Consider the following 15,853-nt stretch of genomic DNA (forward strand, 5'->3'; position numbering starts at 1 on the left):
CAAATAAAGAGACAAGCATTCTTACACTGTGTTAGAAGACCTGTTAAAGATGGGAGTGATACACCCAGTTCCAACCTGTGGAACAAGGTCAGGGGTTTTACTCAAAATCTGTTTGTAGTTCCAAAAAAAGAGGGAACTTTCAGACCAATTCTGGATTTAAAAATTCTAAACAAATTTCTCAGAGTTCTATCGTTCAAAATGGAAAACCATTCGAACTATTTTATCTACATCCAGGAGGGTCAATATATGACTACCGTGGATTTAAAGGAATGCGTATCTACATATTCCTATCACAAAGATCATCATCAGTTCCTAAGGTTCGCCTTTCTGGACAAACATTATCAGATTGTGGCTCTCCCATTCGGGCTAGCCACTGCTCCAGAATTTTCACAAAGGTGCTAGGGTCCTCTTCTAGCGGTCCTAAGACCAAGGGGTATTGCAGTGGCACCTTATCTGGACGGACATTCTAATTCAAGCGTCGTCCCCTTTCCAAGGCAAAGGTTCATACGACATTGTTCTAGCCTTTCTCAGATCTCACAGGTGGAAGGTGAACGTAGAAAAGAGTTCCCTGTCTCCGGCGACAAGAGTTCACTTTTTGGGAACAATAATAGATTCTTTAGAAATGAAGATCTTCTTGACAGTGGTCAGAAAGTCAAAGCTTCTAAACGCTTGTCAAGTTCTTCTCTCTATTCTGCAGCCTTCCATAGCTCAGTGCATGGAAGTAGTAGGGTTGATGGTTGCAGCAATGGACATAGTTCCTATTGCTTCGAATTCATCTAAGACCATTACAACTGTGCATGCTCAAGCAGTGGAATGGAGACTATACAGACTTGTCCTCCAAAGATTCAAAGTAGACCAGATGACCAGAGACTCACTCCGTTGGTGGTCTGTCCCAGGAACACCTGTCTCAGGGAATGAGTTTCCACAGACCAAAGTGAGTCATTGTCACCGACCAACACCAGTCTATTAGGGCTGGGGCGCGGTCTGGGATTCCTGAAAGCTCAGGGTCTATGGTCTCGGGGAAGAGTCCTCTTCTCCCGATAAACATCCTGGAACTGAGAGCGATATACAATGCCTCTCCGGGCTTGGCCTCAACTAGCGAAGGCGGATTCATAAGATTCCAGTCAGACAACATGACGACTGTAGCTTACATCAACCATCAGGGGGGAACAAGGAGTTCCTTGGCGATGAGAGAGGTATACAAAATCATCGTATGGGCGGAGGATCACTCCCTGCCACCTATCTGCAATCCCACATCCCGGGAGTAGACATACTGGGAGGCGTGATTATCTGAGTCGTCAGACTTTCCATCCGGGGGAGTGGGACCTCCACCACCCGGAGGTGTTTGCCCAGTTGACTCAATTATGGGGCATTCCCAGACATGGACCCTGATGGCGTCCCGTCAGAACTTCAAGGTCCTTGCTACGGGTCCAGATCCCAGGGATCCCAAGGCGACTCTAGTGGATGCTTAGTGGCGCCTTGGTCGTTCAACCTAGCTTATGCCGTTTCCACCGTTCCCTCTCCTTCCCAGGCTTGAGCCAGGATCAACAGGAGAAGGCATCGTGATTCTGATAGCTCCTGCGTGGGGCCGCGCAGGACTTGGTATGCCAGACCTGGTGAATATGTCATCGGCTCCACCATGGAAGCTACCTTTGAGACAGGATCTTCTAGTACAAGGTCCATTTCGAACATCCACATCTAGTTTCTCTGCAGCTGACTGCTTGGAAATTGAACGTTTGATTTTATCCAAGCGTGGGTTTTCAGATTCAGTGATAGATACTCTGGTCCAAGCCAGGAAACCTGTGACTAGAAAGATTTACCATAAAATATGGAAAAGATATATCTGTTGGTGTGGAATCATAGGATTCTCCTGGAGTAAGATTAACATATCCTAAGATCCTCTCCTTTCTCCAAGAAGGTTTGGATAAGGGATTGTCAGCGATTTCTTTAAAAAGGACAGATTTCTGCCTTATCTGTCTTGTTACACAAACGACTGGCAGCTGTGCCAGATGTACAAGCTTTTGTACAGGCTTTGGGTCAGAATCACAGCCTGTTTACAGACCCTTGACTCCTCCCTGGAGTCTAAATTAGTTCTTTCAGTTCTTCAAGGGTTCCGTTTGAACCCTTACATTCCATAGTTATCAAGTTACTATCTTGGAAAGTTCTGTTTTTTGGTTGCTATTTCTTCTGCTAGAAGAGTTTATGAATTATCTGCTTTGCAGGTGTGATCACCCCCTATCTGGTGTTCCATTCCGATAAGGTTGTTCTGCGTACCAAGCCTGGTTTTCTTCCAAAAGTTGTTTCCAAACAAGAATATTAACCAGGAAATAGTTGTTCCTTCTTTGTGTCCGAATCCAGTTTCAAAGAAGGAACGTTTGTTACACAATTTAGATGTAGTCCGAGCTTTAAAGTTCTATTTAGAAGCAACAAGGATTTCAGACAAACTTCTTCTTTGTTTGTCGTTTATTCTGGTAAGAGGAGAGGACAAAAAGCTACTGCTACCTCTCTTCTTTCTGGCTGAAAAGCATCATCCGATTGGCTTATGAGACTGCCCGGACGGCAGCCTCCTGAACGAATCACAGCTCACTCTACTAGGGCTGTGGCTCCACATGGGCCTTCAAGAACGAGGCTTCTGTTGATCAGATATGTAAGGCAGCGACTTGGTCTTCTCTGCACACTTTTGGCCAAATTCTACAAATTTGATACTTATGCTTCTTCGGAGGCTATTTTTGGGGAGAAAGGTTTTGCAAGCCGTGGTGCCTTCTGTTTAGGTAACCTGATTTGCTCCCTCGCTTCATCCGTGTCCTAAAGCTTTGGTATTGGTTCCCACAAGTTATGGATGACGCCGTGGACCGGACACACCAATGTTGGAGAAAACAGAATTAATGCTTACCTGATAAATTACTTTCTCCAACAGTGTGTCGGTCCCACGGCCCGCCCCTGGTTTGAAAAATTTCTTTCTCTATAACTACAGTCACCACGGCACCCTATAGTTTCTCCTTTTTTTCCTCCTAACCGTCGGTCGAATGACTGGGGGGGCGGAGCCTGGGAGGGGCTATATGGGACCAGCTTTGTGCTCTTTGCCATTTTCCTCTTGGGAAAGAGAATATTCCACAAGTTATGGATGACGCCGATGGATCCGGACACACCGTTGGAGAAATTAATTTATCAGGTAAGCATAAATTCTGTTTTTTATGACATCCAGATAATACTTGAAGGAAAACTTTCTCCCCAAAATGCATTTTAGTAACTGAAGGGGTGAAAGTCATTTTCAGTTATGGTAATCCCTTTCAGAGGTACTCAAAATAGACCCCCCCCCAAAGTCTTATCACCAGACCCCTACCTCGTTACCATGACCAACTTGTAGTGTAGTGTTGCACCACTGTTAAAGCAAACACTAAAATAACATATCATGTCATAAATGAAGACCTTTTTAAACAAATTAAATTGAGCTTGATTACGACTACACGTGCCGCAACTAATATGGCTGTACGGATCGGCTACACTACTTAGGGGTCTTAGAATAATTTTAATTGTTTTATATATTCCTTTTCACTATAAAAACTGCAGGGATTTTTCTTAGCAATGCATTCCGCAAGATGCCAGTAAGTTTGTACCAGATTTTCCCTGCCACAAAGTTGGGTGTCTGAGCTGCTGTAGAGGAAGCTGAGATCAGAATCGGCACTGATTTTTTTAATTTATTTTTTTAACTCTTACACTTTATGGTAGGTCCCCACATGCACAACACCTGATGAGCACTAAATTTGTTTGCATTCGAGCGAACACATTTACTTTCAACTTACTATGCATGCAAGTTAGCATGGTCGCAATATTGCTTATTGCAAATCGCACTAGCAATAAAGCACCGCTTGTAATCTAGCCCATAATGTTCTTTTGAAGAATTGTTTTCTGCATTAACTCTATTTTTTTTTCATTTCTGTACAGCTATTCCTCCATTTATTATGAACACCTTAGAAAAGAAGGCTTTTTTAAAAGTAAGTCAGATATTTTCTATTCTTTGAATGGTGTATTTTTAATTTTTATATTGGTCATTTATACATGAATTTGTTTTTTCCCCACTTAGCGATTCCCTTGGATGAGTGCACCCATACAAGTTGGATTAGTGGGATTCTGGTAACTCATTTTGTATTATTACTCTATTTTAACAAATTAATATTTATCCAAGAGTCAGGAAATCAATTATTCTGTGAAATTTCTTTCACTACTTTTGTTATTTGATTGTGAGTTGCTGAATAGTTCTTATGGGTTACTCATAAAGTGAAGCATTTTTCACCAACATTACCTAACTGAACCAATAACATATATGATTACCCTGTTGTAATTTAATGTTAACACGCAACAATACACAGTAAACTTAAACTTGAATTCTCCATAAGTTGTTTCATTATGGTTTGGAAAACAAAAACTTTGCAGTTTTGTTGTAATTTACCTTTTAAAACGTTTGGTCCTTCCTCTTTTTCTAGAAAGGTTGGAATGATTTCTTTCGATTTCAGAATTCTAACCTGCAACATATCCAAAATATTTATTCAAGGGTGTTGTCCCTAGACTGTTAAACAATGCAAAGTAAAGTTTACTTGCTGAATAAGTTACAGTAATGGTGATATTGGAGGACACATACAATGTCTTTAAGTACCTCATGTTATTTTTAGATTAAAGGGATATGAAACCCAAAAATGTTGTTTTGTGGTTCAGACAAAGCAAACAATGAAAAAAAAAAAACTTTCCCATTTACTTCTATCAAAATTGCTTAATTCTCATGGTATTATTTGTTGCAGAGATACCTGAGTAGGTGTCTAGAGTACCACATGGCAGAAAATAGTGCTCTTGTAAATGGATAACACTGTTGCAGAACTGCTGCCATATAGGGCTCCAGACACGTGCACACTCCTGAGCTTACGTCCCTGCTTTTCAACAAAAGCTACAAAGAGAACAAAGACAATTTGATCATAGGCATAAATTAGAAAATTGTTTAAATTTGCATGTGCTATCTGAATCCTGAAAGAAAAATGTTGGATTGCATATCCCTCTAATTAAAAGTAGATGTATTTGATTTTGAAAGTAACATATTTTTTTTTTAATTTTATTTATTAGTTTGGTATTTGCAACACCCCTTTGCTGTGCATTATTTCCGCAAAAAAGGTATGTATGTCTGATTTTATGCTGCTATCTCAACACTGAAAACAAACAATATTTAAACAAAAGGGGGGGGGTGTAACATGTTTATGTCTGAGTCATTAAAGTTTAATTTTGACATTTTATGTCCCTTTAAGCTGTACACATGAAAGAACCCTCAGCCAGCACATTTGCTTGATACTTTACAGAATAATGCAGGATGCATATAGTAGATACCTTCTTGTGCATAGTAAATAAGTTTAGAATTTAGGTTTAAATATAGAAATTTTTAATGCCTACAGTTCTGTCTTCTAGCTAACCAGGGTTTATATTGTTTGAATGAAGAAATCATTTTAAGGTTTTTTTCTGTTTTTTGCCCACTTGTATTCATTATATGAAATCATTAAATCAAAGTATTTACAACATTTATGTCCGTTTTCTTTCCCAGGCCTCCTTTCAAAGTATCGAAAGTTATTCAGAACTTGTTAATTAATAATCTCCTATTTTTCTTCAGCTCAATGTCTGTGACACGCTTGGAACCTGAATTGCAAGCTCAGATTAAAGAAATCAGCCCCGGATTGGAAAGAGTTTACTTCAACAAAGGATTATAATCTTGCCGACACATTAATCAAAGATATCCAATGATAATTATGTGAATCCATTTTAGAAAAAAATTGTGCCAGCTACATTGGAGAGAAAATAGAAATGCAGATGCTACCTGTTTTTATTAATGAAACACCTAATTAGACTTGATTGCATAATTTGTGTGTGTTTATATATATATATATATATATCATCATAGAAAGCACACTCTCACCTCCTATAGCATCAACCAGTGTACAAGCAAAGTAATAACTATATCAAAGCAGGCATGCACTCTCTGTATTTTGTGTGTGTGTGTGTATATATATATATATACTGTATCCAAGCAGGCACACACTCGGGATTTTTTTAAAAATGCTTTTAATATGCACAAAAAATAATGTGATGTTTCGGAAATCTCACCCTTTCATAAGTCAGATCCCTGAAACCTCACATTATTTTTTGTGCATATTAAAAGTACTTTTAAAAAATCCAGAGAGTGTGTGTCTGCTTGGATACAGTGTGTATATTTATATATATATATATATATATATACATACATACACACACACAATATACAGAGTGCATGTCTGCTTGGTTACAGTATATACTGTGTGTATATATATATATAATAAACACACACACAAATCCCTAACGAGTATTTCATTAATTGCCAATCCAAAACTTTATTTTCCAATTATTTTGGAGCAGAATAATGTACATGTAAATTTGACATTCTTCCCTCTTCAACGTCGTCCCTTTTTATCTGTGTTTGAGATGTGATGACTGCTGTCCATAGTACATTTTCATATAGCAAGTTGCATTAGAGCCCAAATATAATTAAAATTTCCTATTCTAATGATAGTTTTAAGAGAGTTCAACAACAATCGTTTGGTGGGTACAATTAGCTAATGATGGGAATTACACTCTCATTTACTTACTTGATTGGATATTTTAATAACATTCAGTACCATCCTTTAGAAATCTTTGGGTCTTCAAGCACAACACATTTTATTTCCCACCATTTTTAACATAAGAAACCGTTAAACTATTTATTTGCATTTTGTGATTTTGAAATGAGAAATACTTTGTACATTATTTTTAGTGAAGTAGCTAAAATCTTAATAATGGACCCTTTTGTCACACTGGTTTAACTTCAAAGACAATAAATGTGGCAAGTGGACAAATATAACAGCAGGCACAAATGCACAAACTGCAGTGTTTTGCGCACACACATTACATCTCATGAAACCAGCACAACTGGACTACGTGTAACACACATGACTTAGATTGCAATATTGTTTTGTTTTATTTAGATGACTTACATTACCAAACTAGTGTATTCTGTGTTGCTTAATTGCAGCAGTCTATGCTTTGTGAACATTCAGGGGCCATTTTTGTGGTGTTACCTCTGTAGCATCTCAAATAACAAGCAGGTGCCAAATGTCAGGCTTGTTGCTTTGTATAGGCAAACGGTGCCATTTTCTTTTAATACATTGCTTTTAATTACTAAGTTTGTGCATTGTGTTTTGCCTACCTCCTGGTTTTATTTTTTTAACTGCTGTAAAGTTGGGACCTCCTTTTTTGTATATATTTATATAGACCATGCTTTGTGTTCTTAGCTAGGTTTCCTCTTGTTCCATAAGGTTTAGGTATACCTGCCACTCAACAGTTTTTAAGATTATAGAGAATATATTCTAGGTTAACATAGAAACACTTCAATCATTTGATTCATACTTTGCAATAATTGTTATGCTTTCTCATCAGACTAAGTCCCCAACACACAAATTAATTGTAGCATTGATTAGAGATTGTTATTTTAGAACTTTCTAGTATTTCCAGCCATGGGCACCTTTTAATGTAGAGACGCACCTGTTAAAGGGACAATTAAACACCTTGTAATTACAACAATTACATTTCTGTTGTATTGCTGTAGAATGTCATCAGTAATTTCTAAACATACAAACAAATGACACCCTTTTTTACTACAATAGTTTATCAATAGCAAAACTACACCCACTCATTTCCCTTAATCTGCTGACAACAAGGACTAGTCATGGTCATAATAAGTTATTATAACAGTACATTGTTTTGCAAGCTTTTATCAGCTCAAATACAATTAGGGAAAAGATAGATATATAGTAGTGTTAGACTTGAGAAATCAGCATGGTCATCTTCCAGGTCTAAGAACTAGAAATTCCCCTTAATTAATTGAAATGCAGGCAAAAAAAATTTTTTAAAGTATATTGCAAAGTTGTTGCATTAGGCATAACTAAATATTTTAGGGTGTTAACCGTCCCTTTTAGGTAGCTGTTCAGCATTGACATTAGTCCTATCTGAATCTTAGTTTCTATTTTTAAAGGGCTAGTCTAGTCAAATTTAAACTTTCCATTATTCAGATAGCTCATGCAATTGTAAGCAACTTTCTAATTTACTGCATCAAATTTCTTTGTTCTCTTGGTTCTTTATTTGAAAAAGCAAGAATGTACACTTAGGAGACGGCCCATTTTTTTGGTTCAGACACCTGGGTTGCACTTTCTGATTGGTGGCTACATTTAGGACCCCAATCAGCAAGGGCTACCCAGGTGCTGAACCAAAAAAACGGCCGGCTCCTAAGCTTACATTCCTAGCTTTTTCAAATAAAGATACCAAGAGAACAAAGAAAATTTGATTGCACTAAATTAGAAAGTTGCTATCACCTATCTGAATCATGAGTTTAATTTTAACTAGACTATCCCTTGAATATATTCATGTTGAAGTTACCTTAGTGAAGGTTTTGTAGAACTGAATCTTTTTGGCAAGATTGGGTATTTTCTTTACATTCTTATTTCTGATTTACTTGTGTGAAAAAACCAACATAATGAAGATTTTCCTTTTTTTCCGTTTTAAGCATCTTTTACAGCTCGGTCACCTATTAATTTAAATAATAAGTTGAGAAGTTCAGGGTGGACGAGATGCACACACTCCATTCTTAGATGGTAGTTCACACAATAGAATAACTATGCATCACATATTTCTTTAATGGCCAATACGTAGGTCTAAATGTGGTAAATGTTCTTGGATCATTAAGACAGAGACTCATAGCCGCTAATATGTGTATATATATATATATATATTTAAGCCACTACTCTATTAATGAACTGTTACCAGTTATCATGGGTGCTAAATTGCTCTGAACTTACCTTTTCAACAGAAATGACTACAATTAGTATTAACTGCATCCTAAAATGTGTAAGCCCACTTTGCTCTCTCCAACATGACATGGCACACTTCCATAGCTGATATCTTAAAGCTTTTAGGTCTATTAAAATGTTATTGACTCAAAATATTTTCCTATTATTTAATTAGAAGGCTTTATGTTTATGATGATTAATTTAACAAGAAAAAAGTATGGAAAAAATAACTTTTTTTTTTTTACCAGTAGTTATTTATTTCTTGCCTGTCTATATACATTTTCTCTACTGCCCAAATTTGTGATACATTCAGGGCACCAGCATTTTTGTATGGACTTCCCTTTCAAGAAAGCAGTTAGTGACCAAATATACATTTTGAACTAAGCACAAAATCTACAAAACCTCTTTGCAGGCATTTATAGTCTGCAGTATTTTTTAAGCTTCCAAGTCCCTTCGAGCACAGAATATGTTTGCGTATAAGGGTCATTGACAATACAGTGATAATCCCAAAACAGGGCGCACATTATTGCCACGTAATGTAGAGAAATATACTTTTGTGTTATTGCAGGTTCTGTGATTAGTTTTATTTGAAAAATAGGCTGATGTACACGGGAATTTGTGTTTTACAGTCAAGTAAATGATAAATTAAAAAATTGTAATAGTAGTCTTATATAGTCTACTGAACACAGTGGTAAAACCAGCCATCATACATACAGATGGCAGGTTTTTATACTTACATACATTCTACTGTAGGGAATAGATTGTTTTATAGAGAATTGATGACAATTTAATCTAAAGAGTTAATCGAATTCTGACAGTAGCAGTCCTTGAATGAATGTATTTATAGAATGAGTTGTCACACTGAGAACAGTGTAGTGGATCATGTCATTGTTTCACTTATGAGGGTGTGTTGTAAAGCAACCATTTCATAGATCTGAAGCTTTAAAATGTGGTTAATATTTTATTTCCACACCAAACTGAACCTCATAATTTCACTTTATATGTTTTCTTCAGTGTTATCCTAAAGAATTGCATTATGCAGTTTGTTTATGTTGGTGTTGATTAGTGAAGGGTGTTAAGCAGCTACAATTTTTACTCTTTCTCAGGGTTGACTTGGTTGTTGCAATAAATGTTTTTTAAGAATGAGTAATGCCACACATTTTAATATTTTTAGCTACAAGTCTACCTTTGTGTTAGTAGAAAATTTCCAATTTTTTTCACTGACTTGCCTTATTGAATTCAAAAGTATTCTAAGATCATCCATCATAAGTTTTATGCTTAAACTGCTGTAGCCTTGAACAATGATTCCCAACTCTATTTTCAAGGCACATTAGCAATAAAGTGACTACTTTTACTCCGAGTATGCAATTTCAGTCAAAATAACACCGAATTGCCACCTGTGTGTGTGCTTTGAGGACAGAGTTGGGAACCATTAAGAGAGTAATTCTTGAACTCTGGCCTGTATGTACTTATTATCTATTGGTTTCAGCAAACATTCCATTCTTTATATGTTCTGTACAGTAGTATTTACCCAGACTTGTTTAATGGGATCCCCTTAAATATATGACTTAAAACCAATGACCAGGTTTACGTTGATTTGGATATTATATCCTGGACCATAAGCGACAAGTATGGAAACTCCCTGCCAGACCTGCCCCTTTGGACAGTGCAAGAGGGGCACCCACCCAAGGCCCCACGCTTTCAGGGGTGAAGGTATAAGAAGGTGCAATGTATACTCCTGAAGAAGTGTTCATTGTATCAGGAGGTTGAATATATACTATTAATCTTTATATAGTTAACACTTCATGTTGGGGACAGGGGTGGGCCATACAGGAGGGAAATAAGAACGCTGGACTTAGGGGCCCCACAAATTCTAAGGGTATCCTTGACTCCTGCCATGTCAATGAGCCTCTATATTGCAATAAGTACACTACTTATGGCGATTGTTTAATATTTTCTGATAGGAGGAGCCAATCTGTTTTAGTACATCTAGGCTATAGTCTCTAGGGTTATATGGTTGCATTTTACAATTATATGGTTGATCATATTTAAATAAAAATTATTTTCCTGTGTTTTAGCATCTTTTTCATTAAAACAAAAATCTTCATTACATTTAGTTGATAAATCGTGCAATACTTTAAGACTAGAATAACTTTCCAGCCATATAAGTGTACTCCATGCAAGATTCAGAGAGGTATGTCATTTCCTATCTCCTGATATTAGACCAGAATGTTGCCAATATGGAGGACTGTAGTGAACATGACACACACCATATACTGCCCTTAAAAAACTGCAAACAGTAAATAAAGATTATATAAAAAATACAAGTAGCTGGATCAGTCTAGTTAGGTTTTGTTTTTCCATTAAAACTGTTATGATGCCTTCTTTGCTCTTTGTTTTAGAAATGTACATTTTCAATGGAAAATTCCAAATTGTATGAATATACATAGGGTATTCTTTTATGTATCACCAGGTTGTATTTATTTACATTTTTTTTTTTAACCAAAGAGCATGTTCATTATTAATTTTATCAACAAAGCTTCAGTCTATCAATGTTTTACAAAACAAAATGTTCAGTTACCATAGTATTCCGCAACAAAACTTGTTTTAGAAATATCCAAGTAATGTGCAATAAGATCTGAGACTGGTTTTTAGATATAATGTTACTACTTGGAAAATGTAATGTGATACAGTGAACAGCTTATTATTTATCACTGTAAAAGTATTAGCAACAAAAGTATTAGAACACTTGTAAATGTCCTATTACAATGGAATTAGATGAAACAGAATAAGCAAGATTTAAGTTAATCGTGTCTGTTTATTGCATCAAAATTATTTATTGCTGTATGGATCCTAAAGAGATGTTGGTTAGATACATTTGGATGTTTATCATTAAAAGCATACTACGTGAGTAATTAAGCATTGAGTTGTGAAAATCTATATGAAAAATGTTTTTAATTTAATTGTATTAGTAAAGTTTGCATTGGCTTTCAACCCATAGACATGGCCCATGTAAAGCCTTGTGAGTATGATTATCTCCTTTTCTTTAGCCTTCTAGACACAGGCACAAATGATCTCTTTCACTGATCAAGTAATTATTATGTAGTATATTGCATGGACACATTAAAGGCGCCACTGTAAGTAAATATTTTCTATGCCTGTTACTAACTAACTACCCCAAATACGCTTTTTATCAATAGCATTTCATTAACATATCTCTACCGTATATCAGAAATCTTGTCTGCAAATTAATATGTTTTCCAAACCACTCTCGTGGGTATCCTTTGCTCTGTACCAATCCGTTTGCAATACCTAGGTTTCAAAATGGCGCTTTAAACACAAAGTTATTGGTTTAAGTATTTTGAACATGCAGTGCTGAAAATAGTGGGCCAGGATAACGTGACAATCATCGGCGAATAAAAGATATAACTTTTAGAACGTTATGAAACTTCGTTTTGGAGAAAATATAGGTCAGTAGGTTTTAATTAATGTTTATTAACTTTAATATGTTAGTTTGTTTAGCTTAAAAATTATAACAGAAAGTAAACATTTAAGAATTCTCAAAAAGCTTTCTAGCCTTTCTCAGGCAGTAAAAACAATTTCAGGGTTAAATTACAGGGGGAAAAAGCAAATAAATTTTGAAGAACAATGCAACCAGTTGTATTTTTTTCTCTTCTCTGAATAATTAAAGGTTTTACGTAAAAACTGCTTTTGAGTTTAATGGCACTTTAATCAATGTGTTGTATTAAATAGGCTTTCATAACCTCCCCAGCTCTCTTATTCAAATGTGATATAGCAGCAGTTCTACATAAAGATGAGACCTGAGTAGCATTTCAAAGATGTTGTAACGCACATGGAGGGCTCATTTATCGAACGGAGCTTGAGGGCACAAACACCGCTGCTCTATAACCCTGTCCGCCTGCTCTGAGCAGGCGGACAGAGATCGCCGGAATTCAACCCCGATCGAGTACGACCCTGGTTGATTGACACCTCCCTGCTGGCGGCCCCGATTGGCGTTGAGTCTGCAGGGGGCGGCGGTTTGCACCAGCAGCTCTTGTTGAGCTGCTGGTGCAATGCTGAATACGGAGAGTATATTGCTCTCCACATCAGCGAGGTCTTGTGGCACCTGATCCGCACTGTCGGATCAAGTCCCGCAAGACCTTTGATAAATAGGCCCCAATTGTATGTAATTTCCAGATGCATTTATGCATTTGTGTCCATTGCTACAAGGATTTCCTGGTATTCCGGAGGCTGTACGTTTTTATATGGATCAGACTGTTCTCCGCTGTAAAAGCACAATGAGGCTAAAAGAGGCCTGTCTGCCTGATGAGCCTGTCACATCAAAACAAGCAAAATTTAAAAAATTACCAATGGCACACTGGTTGAAAAAACACTGCTCTATCTGAACATAGAAAGAAAAAAATTGGGTTCAGTGTCCCTTTAACTGGGATGGATGGGGCTCAAGACTAAGTGATCACCTTGCAAAGTAGATCAATGAAGACTTTGATCTAGACTAGGAGGAAGTCATTTTCATTCACCTTTAAAAATTGAGATTTCTTCCTCAATTTATATGCCAAGAGAATGAGGAGTGCAAAACTCATCCAGCTGGCCCATTAATTTTTAAAAGCTTTTTGACATTATTCTGGAAGCAAAATAAATTGCAAACAAAAGATAGAAAGATCAGTCTTCCTGAATACTTAGTAAATTTTAGAAAATACTTAGTTCTATGTATCTTCATGAAACCTATGAAGAAGAGCATCCCCAGTCATTCTGAGAGTTAAAGGGACAGTCTAATTTTTTATTGTTTAAAAATATATATAACGCCTTTACTACACATTTCCCCAGCTTTGCACCTAATCAACTTTGTTTCTCCAACATTGGTGTGTCCGGTCCACAGCGTCATCCAATACTTGTGGGATATTCTCCTCCCCACAGGAAAGGCAAGGAGAGCACACAGCAAGAGCTGTCCATATAGTCCCTCCCAGGCTCGCCCCCCCAAGTCATTCTCCTTGCCGCTCTGAACAAGTAGCATCTCCTGGGGGATGGTGAGGAGTTTGTGGTGTTTAGTTGTAGTTTTTTATTCTTCTATCAAGAGTTTGTTATTTTAAAATAGTGCTGGTATGTACTATTTACTCTAAACAGAAAGAGATGAAGAGTTCTGTTTAAAAGAGGTGTATGATTTTAGCAGCAGTAACTAAAAACCAATTGCTGTTCCCACACAGGACTGTTGAGATGAGAGAACTTCAGTTGGGGGGAACAGTTTGCAGACTTTTCTGCTCAAGGTATGACTAGCCATTTTTCTAACAAGACTGTGTAATGCTGGAAGGCTGTCATTTTTCCCTCATGGGGATCGGTAAGCCATTTTCTTAGTCAAAAATCAAACAGAATAAAGGGCTTATTATGGGGCTATAAACTGGTAGTGACACTTTTAGGGGCCTAAATCGATTGCTTTTATTTAAGTATTATATGCAGTTTGAAGTTGAATTTCACACTTTTATAACATTGGGGAACGTTTTTAGCACCAGGCACTTGTTAAGACACATTCCCAGTCAGGAAGGCTCTTCTCTGCAGTAGGCAGAGCCTCATTTTCCGCGCCAATTATTGCCGCAGTTACTTTTGAGTACAGTACATGCAGCTGCTATTGTGTGAGGTCTGGAATCCACTAAAAACGTTCCTAGAAGGCTTCATTTGGTATCTTATTACCCCCCTGGGATTGGTGAAGTCGCAGCAAAGGCTGTGGCTGGGACTGTAGGGGGTTTAAAATTGTAAACGGCTCGGTTTCAACAATTTTAACGGGTTAACAGCTTGAAATTGGGGTGCAATAACTTTGAATGTATTAAGACACTGTGGTGAAAATTGGTAAAGATTGGATAATTCCTTCATAGTTTTTCACATATTCAGTAATAAAGTGTGCCCTGTTTAACATTTAAAGAGACAGTAAACGGTTTTGTTTTAAAACGGTTTTTGTGCTTTATTAACCAGTTTAAGCTGTTTAACATGTCTGTACCTTCAGATAGATCATGTTCTGTATGTATGGTAGCCAATGTGGTTCCCCCCTTCAAATATGTGTGATAATTGTGCCATAGCGTCCAAAACAAAGTAAGGACAGTACTGTCACAAATTGTAAAGTTGCCCAGGATGATTCCTCAGATGAAGGAAATAGACATAGTTCTACATCATCTCCTTCTGTGTCTATACCAGTTATGCCCGCGCAGGCGACCCCTAGTACTTCTAGCGCGCCAATGCTTGTTACTATGCAGCGATTGACGCCCCGCCCCCCCCCCGCCCCAGTAATGGATAACTCCATAGCTAATATTTTAAACACTGTAGAGCAGGAGGGCGCTGATGATAATTTTTCTGTCATACCCTCACACCAATCTGAAGTGGCAGTGAGGGAGGGGTTTGTCAGATGGGGAAATTTCTGATAGGAAGAATTTCTCAGCAGGCAGAACCTGATGTTTGTGACAATTAAAATTTAAATTAGAGCATCTCTGCGCATTACTTAAGGAGGTGCCTATCTACTCTGGATGATTGTGACAATCTTGGTCATCCCAGAAAAATTGTGCAAGATGGACAAATTCCTAGAGGTCCCGGTGCACCCTGATGCCTTTCCGCTACCTAAGAGGGTGGCGGACATAGTGAATAAGGAGTGGGAGAAGCCAGGCATACCTTTTGTCCCTCCTACTATATTTAAGAAATTATTCCCCATGGTCGACCCCAGGAAGGACACATGGCAAAACAGTCCCTAAGGTCGAGGGGGGCAGTTTCTACCACTAGCCAAACGCACAACTATTCCCATTGAGGACAATTGTGCTTTCAAAGATCCTATGGATAAAAAATTGGAGGGTTTGCTTAAAAAAGATTTTTGTACAGCAAGGTTACCTCCTTCAACCAATTTCGTGCATTATTCCTGTCACTACAGCGGCGTGTTTCTGGTTCGAGGAACTGGAAAAGTCGCTCTGTAA

General features: G+C 37.5%; 1 protein-coding gene across 1 annotated transcript in view; it reads left to right on the plus strand.

The window, feature by feature from the left end:
- The window catches only part of LOC128663019 (sideroflexin-1-like), a 90,889-nt gene extending 84,553 nt beyond the window's left edge, over window positions 1-6,336 (plus strand). Inside the window, 4 exon segments of the mRNA XM_053717143.1 lie at window positions 3,946-3,995; window positions 4,085-4,134; window positions 5,113-5,160; window positions 5,648-6,336. Coding sequence (XP_053573118.1) covers window positions 3,946-3,995; window positions 4,085-4,134; window positions 5,113-5,160; window positions 5,648-5,744 — 245 coding nt within the window. The 3' untranslated portion in view covers window positions 5,745-6,336.
- Window positions 6,337-15,853: the final 9,517 nt, after the last annotated feature.

This window comes from Bombina bombina, chromosome 6 (assembly GCF_027579735.1).
Source record: "Bombina bombina isolate aBomBom1 chromosome 6, aBomBom1.pri, whole genome shotgun sequence".
NCBI lineage: Eukaryota > Metazoa > Chordata > Amphibia > Anura > Bombinatoridae > Bombina > Bombina bombina.